General features: G+C 34.4%; 2 protein-coding genes across 2 annotated transcripts; one reads left to right on the top strand and one right to left on the bottom strand.

The window, feature by feature from the left end:
- Positions 1 to 700: 700 nt before the first annotated feature.
- On the bottom strand, positions 701 to 10,540 carry si:ch73-347e22.8 (uncharacterized). Its single transcript, XM_056479762.1, has 5 exons — positions 10,063 to 10,540; positions 6,831 to 7,265; positions 1,955 to 2,009; positions 1,342 to 1,468; positions 701 to 1,246 (listed from the first exon to the last, which is right to left on the bottom strand). The coding sequence occupies exons 2-5, from the start codon at positions 7,134 to 7,136 to the stop codon at positions 1,207 to 1,209; spliced, it is 528 nt and encodes a 175-aa protein (XP_056335737.1). The 5' UTR covers positions 7,137 to 7,265; positions 10,063 to 10,540; the 3' UTR covers positions 701 to 1,206.
- An 8,136-nt stretch (positions 10,541 to 18,676) lies between these two features.
- ecm1a (extracellular matrix protein 1a) lies at positions 18,677 to 22,296 on the top strand. Its single transcript, XM_056479083.1, has 3 exons — positions 18,677 to 18,768; positions 19,896 to 20,155; positions 21,978 to 22,296. The coding sequence occupies exons 1-3, from the start codon at positions 18,711 to 18,713 to the stop codon at positions 22,179 to 22,181; spliced, it is 522 nt and encodes a 173-aa protein (XP_056335058.1). The 5' UTR covers positions 18,677 to 18,710; the 3' UTR covers positions 22,182 to 22,296.
- The last annotated feature ends 409 nt before the right edge of the window (positions 22,297 to 22,705 follow it).

The raw sequence follows: 22,705 nt of genomic DNA, 5'->3' as shown, positions 1-22,705 counted from the left end.
AGAATGTTCTAGCTGATGGAAAGGCAACAGTAACTCAAATAACCACTCCTTATGACCGAGGTATGCAGAAGAGCAAATATGAATGCATAACATGTCAAAACTTAAGGTGAATGGACTACAGCAGCAGAAGACCACACCGGTTGTCACTCCTGTCAGCTAAGAACGGGAAACTGAGGCTACAATTCGCACAGGCTCACCAAAATTGGACAATAGAAGACTGGAAAAACGTTGCCTGGTCGGATGAGTCAGATGGTAGGGTCAGAAATTGGCGTTCAGAAGGACTTCCAGCAGGATAACTCGCCATGAAGGGAAAATTTCCAGTACCTTGTTGAATCTATGCCACAAAGGATTAAAGCAGTTGTGAAGGCAAAAGGGGTCCAACCCGGTACTAGTAAGGTGTACCTAATATGTGTGTGTTGAATTGTCCTCATCAAAAGTTGACAGCATATAAATAGAAAACATCTGTGAAACACAAAATACAGACACTGCTGATGAACATTTATTTTTACAGTCAAAATTTTTTAATAATATTCATAATACGTGAGAGTAAAAATTGGTGCATGAGAATCAATCAAAAACAAATCAGTTAAAATTGTGTGTTGTTGTTTTTTTTTTTTGTATATCGAGTTATTACATTGATTATAATCCATTATACAGACTTTAATAAGGACTACAATCAATTTAAAAACAAATGCAAAAAGTGAATAGATCTTTTTATTTTATTTCAATAATCTGATCATAGTACAGTATAGCAACATGTTTAAATAGAAAATATATTACTGTAAACAATACAGCATCCACTGAGCACAAAATCCCTTTTTTCCCTTCAAAAATCCCTATTCCAAAACATCCTGAACTACAAAACTGACTATTTTAAGGGACAATATTAAAATAGCTTGTTTTAATCCATCTCATACACCCACTTACTGTAATGTGTATTAAACTGATCTAATTTTAAAGTTTATGCAATATCTAACTTACATATAGAAAGCCAAAAAAATTATTTGCTAGTGCTGAGATACACGGCTCAACAAAGCCATCATCTTTAAGCGGTAAGTCACCTATGACACTGATTTGATCGGACTTCAGATTAGATCACATTTGAATGACATTTCAGTGAGGTAAAACGACGTCACAGGTGTGTTTATTTTTAGAACTCCTCTGATAGACGCTGTTTTAAATTCAAACGGTTGAATTCACCTCCGGTTATGCTTGAGCTGGAGTTGACAGCGGAGGGCAAATATCCCTGCAATAAAAGGAAAACATATTAAGATGAATTCAAACGCAGCTCTTGGTAATCAAATGTATTCATATCTGAAGAAAGAAAACTATTCAACTTACTTTAAGCTAGGTTCTTTCTCAAAGCTGTCTTTCTTCAGATGAGCGCAGACTGGACTTGTCTCCTGCATCTGCTTTTTAAGGCCATTTGTGGTTTCTTCCCATTTCGTTTTTTCACCAGCAAAATTACCTGAAACGCAGCAAATAGACAATCATAAACTGCCCTTTTCTTTGACAACTTTTCTCTTTTCATTATTCATTCATTAATTTTCCTTTGACATAGTCTCTTTTAGAAGTCACCACAGCAGATGCCCGTCCACCCGCAACCAAGTACTGGGAAACACCCATAAACACTCATTCAAACACATACACTCAAACACTACAGACAATCTTAGCTTATTCAGTTCTACTATACCGCATGTGTTTGGACTTGTGGGCGAAATCGGAGCACCCGGAGGAAACCCACACCAACACAGAACATGCAAACTCCACACAGAAATGCCAACTGACCCAGCCAAGGCTCGAACCAGCGACCTTCTTGCTGTGAGGCGATCATGCTACCCACTGCACCTCCCCGTCGCCCAAATGTGATTCTATGTCTCAAAATCTTCAGGTGGGTTTGTAGTTTATTTCATATTATTGCTGGGGTTTTCAGAGTGAACACATTTAAACATACCTTCAGTGTCTGTCTTGTCTTTCTCCACAGCTGCAATGTCATTATTCAGCCCTGCCTATTAAACACACAAGACAGAGGCAGATGGTTACCAATGAAAATAGAGATAACATTTTTATTAATAAGTTGCGTATCTTAAGCTAAAGCAGATACCAAAACTAAACATCTAAATTAAATACCACTCGAACCTCATGACCTGAAAAGATAGTTCACCCAATGATTTACATTCTGCACTTAATTTATTCACCTTCAGATCACACAAGAAAGATTTTAGTGGTCTTTGGTGATTCATATAATGCAATTCAATGGTTACCGGCACTTTAATAGTCAAAAGAACATATACAGGCAAAACTAAATTAAGATCTGTGCCACCACATACATTAAGATCTAATAAATGATCATTTATCAAACATTAAAGGGGTAGTTCACTCAAAAATGAAAATTTAATCATTTTTTACTCACCTCTCACATCACAAACTTGTTTGGGTTTCTTTTGTATGTAGAACACAAAAGAAGATATTTTGAAGAATGTTAAAAAACAGTAACATACATAGTAAGGAAAGTCAATAGTTACCGGTTTCACAACTTTTGTCAAAATACCTTCCTTTGTGTTCAACATAAAATAGAAACTCAAACTCTTTAAATTACAACATTATCTTTAATCTAGCGCCTTGGCGTATTGACAATGTAAGTTTCATTTTTCCTGCATATGTTTAAGTGCCAGTAGCTGCTCACCTGCATTTTCAGAATCACCATGGACCACAGTATCAGCTAAAAATAGTTTTGAAGAAGAAAAAATCTGTATACATTTTGGGAGGCCTAAAGGTGAGTAAATTATAGGCTTACCTTTTTGCCGAACCATCCCTTTTAGAGTTTATGTTTAAATTGGCTGATAATTATATGTACTTATAGTGCTGTTGTTACTACCAGTTTGGCAGGTGATCTGTTAGTTGTTAAACTTGCTCTAGAGCTTTGTGTCGATGCTCAGGCTTGCCAGGTCCGAGAAAAATTCACTGCCCACTGACAACTCAAATCACGCCAAGAAGAAATTAAATGTAGCCCATTTGGAGTCAATAGCTGGATTCTCACAAAGGGTTTACCAAATCTTGACTGATATTTTACTTGTGTCTACATTGTGTTAAATTACTGACTGACTTTCTGATATAGTTCTAAACTGATGGTTCACCCAAAGATTTACATTCTGCACTTCAGATCATTCACCTTCAGATCACACAAGAAAGATTTTAGTGGTCTTTGGGGATTCATATAATGCAATGAATGGTTACCTGCACTTTGATAGTCAAAAGTACATATACAGGCAAAACTAAATTAATATCTGTTCCACCACGTATATTGAAGTCTTATATGTGATCTATCATCAAACATTTAAGGGATAGTTCACTCAAAAATGAAAATGTAATCATTATTTACTCATCCTTCTGTTGAACTCAAAAGAAGATATTTTGAAGAATGTTAGAAAATGGTAACCATTGACTTCCATAGGGAAAACAAATATTACTGAAGTCAGTGGTTACTGGTTTCCAACATTTTCCATATTTGTGGTCAACAGAATAAAGAAACTCAAACAGGTTTGGGACGCCTGAAGGTAAGTAAATTATATGTTAACTTTTTCTAAATTTGCTAAATTTTCGGCCCAATAGCAACTCAAATCATGCACAAAAGTAATAAAATGTAGCCCATTTTGTCCAGAGTCAACTGCTGGATTCTTACAGAGGGTTTATCATATCTTCTCTGATATTTTACTTATGTTTACAGGGTGTTAAAGTACTGACTGACCTTTTGACATACTTCTAAAGGGATGGTTCACACAAAAAAGAAAACCCCGCCACCATTTACTCGTCCTTCACTTGTTTCAAACCAGTTTGAGTTCTATTGTTCTGTTGATCACAAAAGATATAATGAAGTACGTTGAAGGCTTGCAACCACTGACATATGTAGTATTTGTTTTTCCTATTATGAATGTCAATGATTAAAGGTTTCCAATGGTTTTTCAAAATATTTCCTTTGAGTTTAACAGAAATAAAAACTATTTCATTTTTGGGTGAACTGTCCCTTTAAGTACCTTTCTCAGATGTTGAATTAATGACGTTCTGCTCATTTAATATGTGACAGTCGATTTGATACTTCCTCATGCGCAGTGTTTTTTTTTTTTTTTTTTTTTTGGGGGGGGGGGGGGTGGGTCTATTAAGGTCTATTAAAAAACTATTAAGGTTTGATTTTGTATTTACTAGAAAGAAACAATTTTGTGACTTTTTTCATGCTACTATATTGTTCTACCGCTTCGAATGTTATCACTTGATTGAATGGGTGTTATTAGTGGTTATTAGCTGATAGATATGGGCCAGTAGGGGCCTTCAGCGTCTACTGGTAGGCTCAGAAGGCTGTTTTCATCTATCCATATGGCTAATAAGCTATACTAACGCCCGATTCACACGGGGCTTGAGCGTCAATGCTTGACCGAGGGCGTGTCTGAAGTAGGGGCTGACGTGATCATTATAGCAGTGTCAGCCAATGAAATTAGTCCGCAATCGACTGCTGTCTGAGCTGGTGTATTTGCATAAAGCGATCTGATTGGCTGACGCATCCGTTGGCACTTGAAAAGTTGGGAAATTCCTAACTTCTTCAGCAAGCAACGGCTGATGGATCCACAATGCTTGGCCATGCCTGACGTCACCCATTCAAAGTGAATGGGAAACGCTGACACCCCATGTGAATGGGGCGTAATAGAAAAGACTCCAGATCCAGATTTGTTTTTACATTACTGTGACAGTTGGGTTTAGGCTTGAGTTAATGGTAGACGTTAATAAAATACAATAAATAGGAAATTTTATATGTAAATTGACTTCTCATTGACTTCTAGCCACAGCTGTATGTGATCTATAGCTGATTAACCATGTGGATGGATGATCCACATATAGGCACAGAAAGTCCCTACTGGCCCATATCTATCAGCTGGTCACTGATAACGCCCATTTAATCTAGTGATAACATTCAAATTGGCTGATTTTTCAAAATAGCTAAATTGTGTGGGAAAAACACGACTCTGGCAACACTGATGCCAGATGAACATTGATGCCTCATTAGGCACTGAACTAGTGAGAATGGTTTGTTTTGTGTTTTCATGTCTTAAAGAGATAGTTCACCCAAAACTGAAAAGTCTGTCATCTCAACCTTTATTTGTCACATCTATTGATATCTTATTGTTATATTTTCCTGTTTTTTGTTTTTTACTGTTTTATTGTTTTTCGCCTTGTACGCGATTTGAGCTTGAGAAAAGCGCACTACAAATAAAATGTATTATTATTATTATTATATTTTATTATTATTATTATTATTATTATTATTATTATAAACCTGTTTTAGTTACTTTCTGAACACAAAAGAAGATATTTTGCAGAAAGCTGAAAACCTGTGACCACTGAAAACCAAGTATTGTGGAAGTCAATGGTTGCAGATTTCCAGCATTCTTCAAATGATCTACTTTTTTGTTTAACAGAGAAAAGAACAGTTTTGAAACAAATAAAGGTTATGTAAATGACCATTTTTTTGGTAAAACTTTATAATAACTATACACTATGAATCATTTATTAATCATTTGCAAATAGTTAATTCATTATCTGTTAAGCATAAATCTACATTAATAGATGTTAGTAAGCAGTTTAGAAATACAACTACAAGTGCTTTATTCTTGACTTATTAGTAGGCCCACATGGAATCTGCGCATGCAGAAATCTGCAGAGTTCCTCAGATTTGTTGCCCATCATTGAGTCTATTTATTTACATGTGTAAATGTGTGTAAATTTATATTTATTCCGTTTTTAAATTATTTTTAGTAATATTATTGACAAATATGAAAATGCTCATTTGATTTATTTACAATACAGTTTGTAAAGTAGTATTTTCTGTCTTTTAATAGATATTATACACTGTAAATCCCAACAGTCAACTTTATCAAATTAAATGAGTGTAGTTAACTCAAAATTGACTGAATGTTAATTCTTCTCATTTGAAAAGTTTTGAACTCAGTGTTAAAGGTAATGAGTTAATTAAATACCTCATTACTTCAACTTAAATGGAGTAAGTTCACAGTACTCATAACTCATGGTTTAGCAATCGGTTTTATCAAATGGTTTGAGTTGCGTTAACTTATTGGGTTTTACAGTATTCAGTTGGTTTGAGTTCTCTTCATTTATCGGGTTTTACTGTGCTCAAATTGCTTTGTTTACTCAAATGGATTAAGTTCACAGTACTCATTAGGATTAGTTTTTGAACTTAAATGGATTGGTTACAATTGGTTTTCTCAAACGGTTTGAGTTACCTTAACTTTTTGGGTTTTACAGTGTATGAGAGGCTTGCTTTGTTTACCAAATTAGTGGATCTAATTGGATTTGCATTGTAAACATGAAATAAAAGTTAAAAATATTCTTTTTTTTTCATATATTAGGATTTTGGTTACAATACTTCAAAAGTCATTGCACACAAATCTGCGGATTTTCTTCTAAATTTTGAGCAAAAATAGCAAAAAATGGCCGAATATTTTGTCTGGTCCTACTAGAAAGTCAGAAATAGAGCATTTGTATCTGCAGTTATAAACTGCTTACTAATGTTTATTAATGTATAGTTAATGCTTAACAAATAATGAAGTCACCATTTGCTAATGCTTAATAGATGATTCCTAGTGTGTAGTTATTATAAAGTGTTACCCTATTTATAAAACTTAGTTGAGTTTTTTTGGGGGGACAACTTAATTGCTTTATGTTCAATACGCTTAAATTTGTAGAAACTATCAAGTTACCTTAATCAATTTGTTTTTCTAGTATGGATTTTTTTACAGATTTTGAATGTTCATTATACTCACCACTAAATCCTTGCAGGCTTTAAGCTCTTTGTCCTTTTCCTCTTTAGGGGGGTTTAATTTCCCGACCTCGTCCTGAAGCTCCTTGATCTCTTTCTCAGTGTTGTCCAGCTCTTTCTGCGTGTGCTCAACTGCTAAACCGAAGTTTTGTACACCCATCACTGCTTCTCTAACTGCTGAATCTGAGAACTCCATTTCATTATTTAGTTTGTTTACCAGTTCTCTTTTATAGTGGATGTATCCCACTAAACCAACCGCCAGAGCTATTATTAAGAACAGAAGCATGCACCAGCATGACCTCCTCTCCATGGCTATGTGTACAGTATTTATGTCCAAAAGAGTTTTAAAAGTTTTGATTTTATTCTCAGATTTTCCTGTATTAATCTGGAAGGTTTTTAATGTTCTCTGTCTTTAGGCAACAGGGGTTGGTCTTGGTCTCTAAAAGAAAATGTGAACAGAGAAACAGGACAAGTAGTAATTAATTCATAGTCATCAAGATACGTTAAAAATGACAAATGATTAACAGATATAAAGAAATATTTTTAAAGCAACTCTGATAGTTGGTCATAAAAAGGAACTGAACCCTCAAGACCATTGTTCAAACCACAGTTCCTGGAGGGCCCTGCAGAATCTGCTTCAACACACTTACCTGTAGGATTCAAACAAATCTGAAGGACTTAATTATTTTGATCAGGTGTGTTTACACGGTAAAAATGCTGAGTTCCACACAATCGATTTGTGTTGGGACAAAATTAACCTATTAAGTGGACTTAATATTTATTAATTTTCCTTCTGCTTAGTCCCTTATTTATCAGGAGGCACCACAGTGGAATGAACCGGCAACTATTCTGGCATGTGTTTTACGCAACTTAGTACTGGAAAACACCCAAAAACTCTTGCATTCACACACACTCATACACTACGACCAATTTACTTTATAATTCACCTCTCGCGCATGTCTTTGGATTGTGGGTGAAACCGGAGTACCCGGAGGAAACCCACACGAACATGGGGAAAACATACAAACTCTACACAAAAATGCCAACTACTCCAACTGGGACTTAAACCAGTGACCTTCTTGCTGTGAGGTGGCAGAACATAATTTGTTAATTTAAGTCGATTGATCATAAAAGCTTTAAGTTGTTTAGTAAACACAGGGAGAACATGCAAACTCCAAACAGAAATGCCAACTGGTCAAACAGGGACCCGAACCAGCGACCTTCTTGCTGTGAGGCGACAGTGCTACCCACTGTGCCACCCTGTTACTTCTTAAATTTTACAAATTTAATTAGATTGAACATAAACAATTAAGTTGTCCCAAAAAAACACAAGGATTGTGTTGTTTCAGCTAATTTTAAATAAGTAGTTTGAATGAACAGCAAAGTGTCTTTGAGTGTAATTAAGGTTGAAACTGGTAAACTAGGATTGACAAAATACTCTTAAAATGCACTTAAAAAGATTTAAGCATTAAAAATGTTTCACATTCTGACTTTTTTGTTAAATTATCTATGAATTTATATACAGTTGAAGTCAGAATTATCAGTCCCCTGTGAACTTCTTTTTCTTTTTAAATATTTCCTAAATGATGTTTAACAGGGCAAGGAAATTTTCACAGTATGTCTGATAATATTTTTTCTTCTGGAGAAAGTCTTATTTGTTTTACTTCGACAAGAATAAAAGCAGATTTAAATTTTTTAAAATCCATTTTAAGGTCAATATTATTAGCCCCTTTAAGCTTTATTTTTTCCGATAGTCTACAGAATAAACCATCAATATACAATAACTTGCCTAATTACCCTAACCTACCTAATTAACCAAGTTAAGCCTTTAAATGTGACTTTAAGCTGTATAGAAGTGTCTTGAAAAATATCTAGTCAAATATTATTTACTGTCATCATGACAAACATAAAAGAAATCAGTTATTATAAATGAGTTATTAAAACTATTATGTTTATAAATGTGTTGAAAAAATCTTCTCTCCGTTAAACAAAAATTGGGGAAAAAATAAACAGGAGGACTAATAATTCAGGGGGGTTAATAATTCTGACTTCAACTGTATATATAAATATGACAATATCTGTAAAACATATTTTTGCTTTTTCCTCATATCTCACATACTTTTGAACATATTTTGTGTTCAATATGTATGCCTTTAAGATTTATATATATATATATATATATATATATATATATATATATATATATATATATATATATAAAGTTTATTCATGTAAAATGGATTTTTGTTTGACAGATTGTCAGAGTAATATATTTACTGGTGTTTTATACCAGCCTGATCTCACAAGGGAAACATAACTATTTTGTGTTTTGTCAGTTTAGTGGCTGATTCATACGAATTCCAGTTTTGTCTTACAAAATGTACGATTTTTAAAAGGAGCCGTGGCACCAACCCCCAACCCTAAACTCAATCATCATTGGGGGATGAGCTCGAAGGAACGAATTCGAGAAACGAATTCATACGAAATAGCCACTGAATCAAAAAGTTACAAATTGCCGTGAGATAGTGTTGTTTATACTGATAATTTAAGGAATTCCTTTTCTAAGATGAATGAATGAATGAATGAATGAGTGAATGAAGTAATAAATGAATGAATGATTGAATGAATGAATGAATGAATGAATGAATGAATGAATGAATGAATTCATTCATTCATTCATTCATTCATTCATTCATTTATTCATTCATTCAATCATTCATTCATTCGTTTGTTATATTTCTTAGGTCAAAACAAACCCAGAATGTGAAAATAGCTTTTAATTTTTGAATGGGTTATGAGGAGTAAAGAAAAAAACAATCAATTTACAGTCATAAGACATTTAAAGAATAGAAGGACATTTTAAAATATTTTAATAATTATAACTAGTCTCAATGAGGCAGGAAAGGGAGTAACTAAATGGTTTCAAACTTAGGTGAATCTTAGCCCGAATTTTACTTGTTTTAGCTGATTTCCAGCCTCACTAAACTTTACAAAGCTTGCCTAAAAGTGCCACAAACCCTGCTGAAACCAGCAAAAAACACCAGCAGTTTTTTACTCACACCTTGAGGCAAACATTTCATAAACGTTTGCATATAACATTAAATGCAAAACGTCCCGCTGTCCTGATGTGAGACTAACATTCTGTCATAAAATGGCTTAAACTAAACTGATAGTTACTAAATATGAGATAAAAACAGCACTACATACATTCTTTCAGAGTGAAATAAAAACCTTACCTTTGGCAATAGCCGTGCATCCAAACTGAAGAGGATTTTTGTTACTCTAAACAGCTAGTTAGTTGGGAGTGGACAGATATTAAAAGTGGAACACAATATCACTAACAAACTAGGAAAATACTCATCAGAAGAGACAAACAATATATACTTTTACCCTCTGTACATATTTCTTTCTCTTACACTAACATAATGCTTCCTAGTCCTGCTCAGTCACTCACGGTGACCAGTCTGACCAGTCTGACTAGAAATATTAGTTTCTAATTTTTATCTTCACAGCAAGGACAATTGATCCTTATAAAGTTGGTTTCTCATCTGCATCCCAAAAAACACAACAAAATATATCATTCTACTAGCCTGAATTTTGCACAAATGTATTCTTAGCCTTGAATTGTTTGAATTTATCAACATTAGCTGTTTGCAAAATCCTTATTCCTTCCTGGAACTGCACTGAGACCAGCTCTGGCTGTAAGGATATTAACATAATGTGTACTTCCAGATAAGTCTGACACAAACTGAGGATTATAACACTAGTTGGCACAGTGCCGTGTGCCACCTGTACTCTTTCTGTTGTTTTCCTTTAACAGCAGTTAAACAGCTCCTCCTCCATTTGAAGAAACGTTCACCTATACAGCAAATCTCAGCTCTGCCATCTACAGTCACAGTGAGATTTTCAGGTTAGTCTAGTCTGGTTTAAAACCACTCATTAGTGCTGTGAAATTACAGATGTAATGCATTTTTAGAAATACTCTTATACTGTAAAAAATATGTTGCTTACTTATATTTTTAAAGGGCACCTATGATGTAAATCATCATTTGTAAGCTGTTTGGACCGAACTGTGTGTAGGTTTAGTGTGTCCACAGTCACATCTGGGTGATGGAAACACAATGCATCTCTATTTTTAAATTTCCTGACGTTAAAATAGGATCCAAATCCCTCCCATTTTGAGGTCGAAAGCAACGTGGCGTGCAGTTTCCCCGCCCACTGAATTGATTGACAGCCACGTATTAACATGTAAAAGATCTGTTCAGCTCTCTGTGATCATCAACCATCATCAAATGGGATCAAGAATTAGTTTCACAAGTTTAAAACGTTTTTAAAACACTGCACGTTAATGAATTACAGAGATTTTACCGTCTTTTCTTTAACACCACAGCCGCATGTCAGTACAATTATAAAAGAAGATGCTTCAATCCTGGTTTGTGGACGTTAAATCAGTTTTATTTTGTATATTAACATAACAGATATCCATACAGCAGTGGATATTAATGTGTATCCTGTCACCCTGAGATTGAGGGACATTGACAGGCATGTGGGAACAGTATAGGCAGGAAGAACCCGCATTAAAGGCACAGGCCACCAAAACAGCTAGTGTTCAAAGCAGCAAAATCCAATATTCTAAGCGGTATAATAAATAATCTGATGGGTATTTTGAGCTGAAACTTCACACACACATTATGGAGACACAAAAAGATTTATATTAAATCTTGAAAAGGGGGTGAAATAGGTGCGCTTTAAGTTGAACCAATTTAACTTGAAAGTCGTTTTAACGTGCATCAATTAAACTGACTTAAAAAATCAAGTTAAAATTTGTTTAACTTAAAAAATAAGATGAAGCCTGATTAACTTTTAAAATTAAGTTAAAGTAACGTAAAAGCTGTCAAGGCTTTTTATTATGTAATTTTTACAGTGTAGAAATAAAGGTATAAAATCTGTAACTAGGATGGAACCTGTTCAAAAAAATAAAACTCAACAATCAACTTTATCAAATGAAATGAGTGTAGTTAACTCAAAATTTACTGAAAAATAATTCTACTCTTTTGAAAAGAGTTTTTAACTCTGTGTTGAAGGTAATGAGTTAATTAAATACCTCATTACTTCAACTTAAATGGAGTAGGTTCACAGTACTCATATAGATTAGTTTTGTAATGATTTGTAGCAATCAGTTTCCTCAAACAGTTTGAGTTGCCTTAACTTATTGAGATTAACAGTACTCAAGTAGTTTGAGTCCTCTTCATTTATTGGGTTTTATTGTACCCAAATTGCTTATTTGAATTAAGTTCACAGTACTCATTAGGATGAGTTTTTGAACTTAAATGGTTTGTTGCAATCGGTTTCCTCAAATCGTTAGAATTACCTTAACTTTTTAGGTTTTACAGTTTACAATAATACAAAAATTTTAAATACTTCAGGAAAAACAGGGGGGTTTCAGTAGCACGTAGTTATTAACTTTTACATTAACTCTTTCATTCCGCAATCATATAATATCTATATACAAGACAAGATTAGACAAGATAAGACAACCCAGTGATGTGGAGTTTTTGTGAAAGATTGTGGACAGATCTGATTATTTACAGACAGATCAGGGAGAATGTGCAGTGTTCTTGCTACCAATGTGTGTACATCCACAGAAAATAAAGTTTTTTAAAGACATCACTACTTGGAAGTGCGATGCAAGCAGTTCCATTTTTTATATTAGCTCACATTTGCATTTTGGTTTTATGGGGCTGACAGATTTTATGACTTATACTGCAAGCCGCCACCAGGGGGCGATCAAACTATTTTGGATTCACTTGTCAGGCGGTTTGGAGCGCAATTTATTTGGGAGGTACTTTGAAAAAAATGTTTGTTTTTGTTATTGCTTTTGGTGCCAGTAGGTCAGAACTTCCATAATCTTTAATTAATTAACTTTTAATTAATTCTGGAAAAATTATATTTGATATTATCAACCTTGACTTGATGTGTTATAGTGTGGTTAGCCAAATCCTGATTCCCCGACCTACACAATGTTTAGTCTGTTCCCATTGTTGAGGGCATCAGAAGATACTGTTCCATACATGAATGCGTTGGAGTTGCATTTCAATACAAAAACAGACCTTTTGTTGATTTGTAATTTGAAACGCATCACGTTCTTTATCCCTACACTGCCTGTAGATGTTATTTGTTACAACTTAAAGGTAAGAGCAGTAATCTGAACCACACCTTGTTTTTGGTTTTACTTATTATCACCTGCATTCAAAAGCAAAACCTTTTCTGATGGGTGTGTGTGATAGTCTCTGATTCTTTCATAAAAATACATTCCTGCATTCCTGTCTGTGAGAATGAACTTTGCCGTAAACTTGTGAAACTTGTTCTCTTTATGGTCACTTAGTCCTATCTATTTTAAGGATGTGATATCTAATAGTTTAATATCCTTATGTAGCCAATCGATAATGAGTATTTTTAGTAAACTATTTATTAATTTGCAGTAACAATCAAGCTGTTTCTAATAGGGTATAAGAGTTTTTCTGTTTTCTTTAAAAATCAGCGATCTCCACTGGCTGAGTGATATCCGATATAAAGTGGGTTTGAGATTGTACAAAAAACATTGCTCTAAATTACCTTTTTCCCTGCCATGTCATTAAAATATGAACATTTATTTTACCACAGTATATTCAATGGAGCTTCTGAGCTAGCCTGCCGATCCTGACGGGTGCGTGCGAGTAAACGGCTTTTTGTCTTATTTTATGCTTCAACAACTAAATGAATGCCAAAGTCTATTTAACTGATTGTATTTTAATTACATTACAACATCGATGCTGTAAAAGGAACTGTATAAAATGGAAAAAAGTCACAGTAACCGTTCACCGAAGGTTTATACGTATGGGAAGAAACACTAGCTCCGCATATACCCCATTACAGGTGACATACAGGTGAAATAAATAATGAAGTATAAAAATGTTCACCCATAGAGCATAAAATACATTTCGATGTATGAAATGCATGTGTGAGTTCATATTTTAAACTAACAAAAAAATTCTATTTTTGTTTAACCTAAAATAAATAGGTTGAACAAATATTGTTATTCAGCATTGAAATCAAATTATTTGAAGGTGAAAAATTTTAGTATCTGATGATCAGGGTAGTCTGTACCTAATTTGTGTTCTGGTAAACATACATGGTTTTTATGTTATGTCCAAAGGACAGTGTTAATTGTAAACAATGATATTTCAACCAAATAAGAAAGATTTGGACATCTACATCATGTTTAAACATGCTTAATGTCTTGGGTTTTCTTATGTAGCATCAGTTAGGGTTTAAAACTTTTTTAACAGTTGTGTTTGCATCCCTTAATCATCCTCAGAGTGAAAACATAAATCTCACCATCATATAATCTCTTCAGGAAAGGGTTCAAATCTGCAGAAAATACTGAAAAACTGAAAAATCTGCAGCACATGGAGGATTTTTCTGAAGAACAGAAGAAAATGAAACTGTTCAGAACAAGCAAGAGACTCTTCAACAACCATCACAAAGCAGAAAACACTCGTAACTCAGCAGGAAATAACACACAGGATTAAACAAAACCAAGGGTATGTAAACTTTTGCAGAGGGTTATTTTAATAAATATAAATATGTTTCTGTTTTGTGAACTATATGTAAAAAAGATTTTGTCAAATATTTTACTCAGGACAGTAATTAAACACATACATTTTGTATGATCTCTTTTATTTTGTTAAAATAATTCACATTATAACAGGTTCTTCAAGTGGCATGTAAACTTTCACAAATACACTGTTGACAATTCCATGTAGAATCTACACTAACTTACTGACAACAGTTTGCTAGTAACTTACTTTAAATAAATTACAGCTAAAATACTGCAAAACTATTTACATTTACAGTTCCATTTATCTTGCTGTATATGTATTTACAGAATGGTATGTATATTTTTACTGTAAAAATATACAGTAATTTTCACAGTGCAACTTTAAAATGTTGTAACACTGCATACCTGCATCAATATCACAGTTAAATACTGTGTAAGTTACAATAAATCCTTAGTAGGCTTTTTTCATTTTTTTCAGTATCTCATGTTTTTTGTTTGTTTTTTAGAGCAGCATTTATGAGCAAGCACTGTTCTGTAATATATGCGTTACTAGAGATACAGCTGATCTGTTAAGGATTTTCATTCAGGCTTTTATTTTGGTTTATGGAAAAAAAAAAGTTTCATGTATCTGATATCATTGATTCTATCATTATGTTTTTGATCTAACATTTATAAGGTGAGCCATATTCCCTCTCTGAGAACACTTTGTTCTTGCACTAGTTCATCAAGTTAGTGAACACACAGTTACTGATGTCATTTAAAAAAGGACTGAAAAATAGATCATTGTAAAATGTTGCTTGCATTCACCAGTGAAGCATAACATAGATTGTAAATCTGGTAATAACGCAGTAATATCACTAGTATATTAAATCATATATAATTAGGAGAAATATAAGTAGCCATGCAATATGTTTCTATATCAGCATAGGAACATAGTGGTGCTGTATTTTGCTGATCATATCACATGACTGTTCATGTGATATTGCAATTGCAAGTGTACAATACTTCAAAGGCACACATAAACTTTTTAAATAAGTATCTTTAAAAAAACTTGTTGTGAATTACTTCCTTCATAAATTATATATGTTTTATTTAGTGTAATTGAAAATATTTAAGTAATTGCAATTAAATAAATAATTTTGCTAAAATAGAATTTTAAGAACTTAGAGTTAGAATTTTTTACTTTGTTCTGAATATCTTAAAATGTTACTTTAACTGTAATTTATATATTTACTTATTTTTGTTTTATAGTTTTAAGCTGAAATCAAAATTATTAGCTCCTGAATTTTAACAGAGCAAGGCATATTTCACAGTATTACTTCATAAATTATATATGGTATATTTATTGTAATTAAAAATAGTTATTAAGTAATTGCAATTAAATAAATAATTATGCTTAGGTTGAAAACAATTTTTCTTTAAAAAAATATTTTAACTGTAATTTATATATATATATATATATATATATATATATATATATATATATATATATATATATATATATATATATATATATATATATATATATATATATATATATACATGTATGTACAGTTGAAGTCAAAATTATTAGCTCTCCTGAAATTAAGAGGGGAAGGCAATTTTCAAAGTATTTCTGATAATACTTTTTCTTCTGGAGAAAGTTTTATTTATTTTATTTCGGCTAGAATAAAAGCTTTTTTTTTTTGGATTGTCTACAGAACAAACCATCATTTTACAATGACTTTCCTAATTACCCTAATTTGTTAAGCCTTTAAATGTCACTTTAAGCTCAATACTAGTAACTTTGTAAATATCTAGTAAAATATTATGTACTGTCATCATGCGGCAAAGATAAAATAGATCTGTTATTAAAAATTTTTTTTAAAAAGTCTTCTCTCCATTAAACAGAAATTGGGGATTATTAATTCAGGAGGATTAAGAATTCTGACTTTAACTATCTATATATGTATATAATTATAATTTTTCATATATGCAAATGTCTAGCTAGCCTGTTATGATCCCTAAAGGACAGTAGTAGCTTCTTTTATCAGCTCTAAAATTATCTTATGTTGTGGTTTGAGTATCAGGAAGAATTTTACTCCATGTAACTCCATTAGTAAACTTAAATGAACTTCAGCATTTTCAAGTTCAAATATGGACACACTGTTGATAAGCACCACAAGATAATCTGACCTATTGAATCTATAAACATGGATGAAGTGTCATGGTCCATCACAGACAAAACACTGGCAGTCCAACTGGTCTCACAACACAGTTTTGCTCCAAAACACACAGACTCCAAACACTTATAATAGTTACAAGTCCCCCATAACACCATCTAGCAGGATTTTCTCTTGGGGCATCACACCTCTAAATTTTTTGATGAATCAAAGGAACTTTTCTAGTCATCTAAACTTACATCATTCAAACTGACAAAAATATTAAGTTAAACTTTGTATAAATTAAAAAAGTTAGACGTTAAGTTAAAGCAACATAAAAATATTTGTTGTCTTGCCTTTTTGTCATATTTTATTATATTATTCATGTACACTGTAAAAAACAACAAAGTTGATTCAACTTAAAATTTGAAGGCCACAAACGTCAGAACATTTTTGAGCTAACTCAACTTTCAACCCAATTACTGCTAGGAATGTCCAGATCCAATCACGTGATCAGAAATCGGGCCTGATCACTTGGTTTCAGACTCGATCGGAATAGGACATTACCTCTCGATCAGGACCTGAACATGTACTATGTATATATGTTCTCATTATTTTTAACACATCTATAGTTATGCGGTGGCACAGAGTTAGACCTCTTTCTTGACACAGAAACAGCAACAGGTGTGGCATGACATCACTTTGTTGCAGAGACGCTATTGGTTAAATGTCGGCAAAGTAGAACACGGAAGTAGCTTGAAGCGGAAAGTGTGAGTATGTCTGCGGTCCAGAGGTCTAATAAAGTTGATGACGACAACATTGCCATACCAAATGTAAACTTGAGATATGTACAGTTGGCATTGCCTGCCGGGTATTTTAAGTTGAGGTGCTATTTGTTTGTACATTTATTTTTTTTATATTTACTGTTGCACTAAATTCCAAAAGTGAAAAGTTTATGTTATTTATTACTTGATTGTTCAAGCTACCTAGTTGTTGAGTGTTAAAATAAGGTGAATTTAAAAAAAATTAGGAACATCCTGGATCTGCTTCTTTGCTCTTCTTTATTTTTTATGTATTATAGAAGTATCGAATCGAGATTCGGTATCGGTAGATACTCAAAATCAAATGACTCGGACTCGAGAGCAAAAAAAAAATGGATCGGGACATCCCTATATTCTGCACTTGACTTGATTTAAGTTGAGTAAACTCAAAAATGTCCTGAAGTTTGTTACCTTAAAATGTTAAGTTGTGTCAACTTTTTTTTTTACATTGTAGTTATATTGTTTGGTTATTTGTATGTGTATAAATTTATTACCCTCAGTTTGCTCAGTTCTTTTGACACTGTTTTATCTCATGCACTCTAAGGATTTTTTCTTTTCATGTCATTATATATATACAGGCACAGGCACATTGCAACTTTGCAATGAAATGTTTTCATAACATACAGTTCAAAAAATTTCTCTGAACCAGAATGCTAAAATTAGCCCAGTATTTTATGTTTTCCTCAATGCAGTTCCTCAGGCGTGACACATCACATTATTACCTGCAGAACTGGCATGGGAGTATTTCACTCATGCACTTGGCCAATCTATTTTAGTTAGATTAGAAAGTCTAAAAAAGCTTCTTGTCTTTCTGAGATAGCTTTGAAGATAGATAAGCAGGATCAGTGATCCATGAACCATGAGCTAGATACGCATTACTTGTCCATGAATTTGTATTAACGATATACTTTTTTGGGGGGTGGACGGACTTTCTGATAAGCTGAAATTAAAAGCTGAACTGTGAACATTTTAAAATTATTCATCAATTACTCATATCTTCCCTAAACACACTCTTTAAGTACGGGAAACATGATGAATCCTGATAAAATGTCAGATATGAAGTCAAAAAATCATACACCAGCCTGATTAGAGTGAGTGTTGTGCAAATGTTGGCAAAAAACAATAGCTAATGTCCTTTATGAAAGAAATATCAGCATTTTTGCAATATTAGTGAGTAATATTAGTGATAGGTCTTATCACTTTAGCCTGCCCCTCGTCTCCCCTTCCATCCCTTTAAATCTAGACACTGTCCTGCAGTTCATAAACTCCCATCAAACCTGAAGAAAGCGGAAAGATAGTTTCACTGCAGATAGTAACCCATCATGGCTTGGAAAAGCACACTTTTAAGTGCTTTAATTCTTCATCTATTATCACCAGGAGGTATGTGCCTTATTTAAAATCCTTTACCGCTTTTATTGTCTACTTTTTTTTGGAGCAAATCAAAAAAAGCATGTTAAGCATCTTCTAAATGAATTTGACTGGAAATATTTCTCTGAAAATGTCAAATATTCCCACTGAAACTGTATTTAAAGTAGAAATTATTTACTAATTTCAATTATTCATCTGTTTTTTTACATGATATGTATTTATTATGTGCCACGGTGGCTCATTGGTTAGCACTGTCGACTCACAGCAAGAAGGTCACTGGTTTGAGTCCCAACTGGCTCAGTTGACATTTCTGTGTGGAGTTTGCATATTCTCCCTGTGTTGGCTTGGGTTTCCTCCGGGTTTATCCCAAAGTCCAAAGATATGAGGTATAGGTGACTTGAATAAACTAAATTGTACATAGTTTATATGTGTGAATGAGTGTGTTTGGATGTTTCCCAGTACTGGGTTGCAGCATGGAAGGGCATCCGCTTTGTAAAACATATGCTGGATAAGTTGGCGGTTCATTCCGCTGTGGAATAAAGGGACTAAGCCGAAGGAAAATGAATGAATAATTGAATGTACACATGCAACAAAATTTCTCTGGATCAGCTTTGGTCCACACAATCAGGTTTTGCTTGGCCCACATGCTGCAGTGAATTATGGTACATGACTTGACCAAGTCTGGCTTCCAGACAAGGGCCAAACATGGACCATGTCTGGGTCAAGTCACAGCCAAGTTAATAACTCATAACTGGGTCTGAACTGGGCCAGACATGTTGGTGTTTCATGAAGCATTGCACTTTAGACACACAATGGGCCTGCTTTTTCTCAAACCGACCTGATTGGTAGAATATTTTTCTTTACTCAAAAATCATTTTAATGTATTTGAAATGTGGGTCAAGACAGGTGAAATTTACGTGGCCCACAAATAAATTTTTAACATCAGGGCCAACTACGGCATTTTACATCTGGCCCAAATCTTGTGTGCAGCCTTAAAGACCGTGCCACCTCTGCCAATCCCGGGCCATGTTTGGTCCACATGAATGCCTGCTGTGCCAGCTTTAAGCCAAATCTGGGCCAAAATTATTTGCTAGCTGGGTATTTATTATTATTGATATCTTGGTCTTTCTTTCATTAAGCCGGACAGAACATGGACCCTGATGTCCTGATGGATTCAATCTTTCCTCCAGCCAGACCTTCACTTTACAATCTCAACTCGCTCTGTCTTCATGGCAAAGGCCGCTTCAGATATACTGCTGAAAGCTTCCCTCCATCCAGTTTTGCTCATGCTCGTCGTGCTGGAAAGACGATAAACAGGCTCGAAGCTTGGTTCGGTCAGTGCTGCTATGAAGGTTTGGCCCACAAAAACGGACAGATGCTTTGCTGCGCTAAACAAGCAGTGAGTATTCATTAGTAACATAAACCAAACTTAAAGTGGTGGTCCACTACGATATCATATTTTAAACTTTAGTTGATGTGTAATGTAGCTGTGTGAACATAAACAACATCTCTGAATGTAAGGCGCTCAATGTTCTATGCAAAGGGAGACATTGGCTTACAGTGTTAGCTTAGCAAAGCCTACAGCGAACAAAGGGACTACAAAAAAAAATTCAGGCTAGTGAGATCATAAATGCTTCAGGTTATGCACATTCACCATGCGCATTCACTTCACGAAGGGGCCTGGCCAGAGTTGCTGTAATGCTGTAATGTAGCAGAGAAAGCTAAAATGCCATCCAAATGCTGCTGTTTCCACAAAGCTCGTTCTGTTTCTGTATTTGGGCTTCCAAAGGACGACACAAAGAGAGAAGAGCTTACAATTTAATTTTTATTATGTTCCAGAGAATTATAATAAAGGTATAGCAATTGACAGCTTCCAGAATCTCTCCCAGTTCAGAGCTGGATTTGGCTAAAAGCTCCTTAAAGAAGAAGCAGCTTCAACCATAATAGAAGCTGTGGATTGTGAGCCACAACCTGTAAGTATTATTAATTGTTAAAATTGATCTATTACATGCAGAGTGTATAGCTGTAACACGGGGAGTGACAGAGACAACTGAGGTTTAGGATCCACATGCAGGTTTATTCAAACTCAGGGAGGCAATGGTCAACACAGGTGCAAACAGATGTATGAAGGCAGTCCAGAATCGTAATCAGTCACAGGCGAGAGGTCGGTATACAGGTGGCAGACAAGGAGAAAGGGAAACCAGGCAAAGATCAAAACACGGAGGAACAAGACTAAGGAAACGCGTTGAATTGTCACTTTACAGTAAAACAAGACTCGGCAAAGGCAGGGAGTGTGTGTGTTGTTTAAATAGTGTGTGTAATCAGTCTCTGACAATCCTCAGCTGGTGCAAGTGTAATCAGTGAAAATGAGGAAGCATGTGTGTTTGTGGAACGGAGTGCATGTATGAAAATGTAGTCCATGAATGGCGAATTTGTAGTCCATAAGTTATTGTGAGGGTGAGTGCTTACCAGCAACCTCTGGTGGTTAGAGATCGCTGGTAATCATGACAATAGCGTTATCAATATGTTGTAGCAAGGACGTATACAAGGATGTAAACAGAAGTAAATGCTGTTTGGCACCACTAACAATTTAGCTACAAATTCATATTTTTCCGTTAAATTGCTGTAAACACCTATATTCACCAGTGCTGCAGTGTCTCTCTATGTAGAAGCTTTCCCTGCGTTATACATCTCAAATAACAAACTTGCGAAAGATATATGAACATTTCATACTACTTACACATGCTTATAACCTGAATATATGTGAAAGACACTTTATTTTAGAGAGCAGACATGCGGTTCAGTTGTGTCTTTTTCATTTTCTGTGTAATTCAGGCTCAAACTGCTACGGCTGACAGCTACTCTGACTGACAGTTTTTACATAGCATACACACAGCACGTGATAGAGGCGTGATGCTTTTTCTGGTGAATGGAGCCTATCCACGAATCACAACACATTATGTTAGCTGACCAATCAGAGCCTCTTGAGTGCAGTGTTTCTGAGGCACTAGGAAATATGACAGTCGTTTTCATGTTAGCTGAGTAGCTGTATATAATCAAAGTAAGATATATGAAAAAATAACGTGATTTTCTACAAATGAAGCATGAGAACACATTGCTTTGCATCTTATAAACACAACCAAGTCTTAAAAATACACTCTGGACCACCCCTTTAAATGTATCTGCTGAACAGATTTGTTTTTTACTCTCTTCTTTTGCAGTGGGAAACTGCCTTGTCTTATTTCTGCCTTGAGGAGTTCTCCACCAAGACCCTGGTCCATGAATGCTGTGAGAGGAAAGGAGGGGAAAGGTGGGACTGCTTTGAAAAAGAGGCTCCTAACCCTTATTACCAACCTCTACCTGGTTATATTGCACCCATAATACCACCTGACAGGTTTTTCACCTGGGATCCCAATGCCTGTTAAAGTCTGACTGATAACCTGAGCATTAGTTTAGTATCACTAGAGTCTGAATATATCATAAAATGTGAAAAATATGACTCTACACATCAGTATATTTGTCTTCACATGCATGCCATAGAAACATTTTCAAAATAAAATACCATTTGACCATTTCACTATCACTCTGTTTCTTTCCAAAGTGGCAAGAAATCATCAAATATTTTTTTTTCAGTGTCTACCGTTTGATTTCTCTTTTAGAGAAGAACCGTTGCTACTCATTATCTCATAAAAAGGAAAAGTATTTTTGCTGGGTAGATGTATTTGGAGGTGAAATGTCAGAAAAGAACTCATAATTTCATTTGGATCTTATTTTAATGTCAGGAAATTTAAAAAAGAGACTTGTTGGGTTTATATCACTCCAATATGACAGTGGACACACTATACACAGGGGCGGATTTAGTGATTTTGGGGCCCTAAGCAATTCCAGCCATGGGGCCAAAGTCCTGAAATACACCCTTTCTACTTTTATTTAATTTTTAATATTGCTG

The sequence above is a fragment of the Danio aesculapii genome, chromosome 19 (genome assembly GCF_903798145.1).
Source record: "Danio aesculapii chromosome 19, fDanAes4.1, whole genome shotgun sequence".
In the NCBI taxonomy this organism is placed as follows: Eukaryota; Metazoa; Chordata; class Actinopteri; order Cypriniformes; family Danionidae; genus Danio; species Danio aesculapii.
The sequence above is the reverse complement of the archived record's forward strand: the minus strand, read 5'-3'. Positions and strand labels throughout refer to the sequence as shown.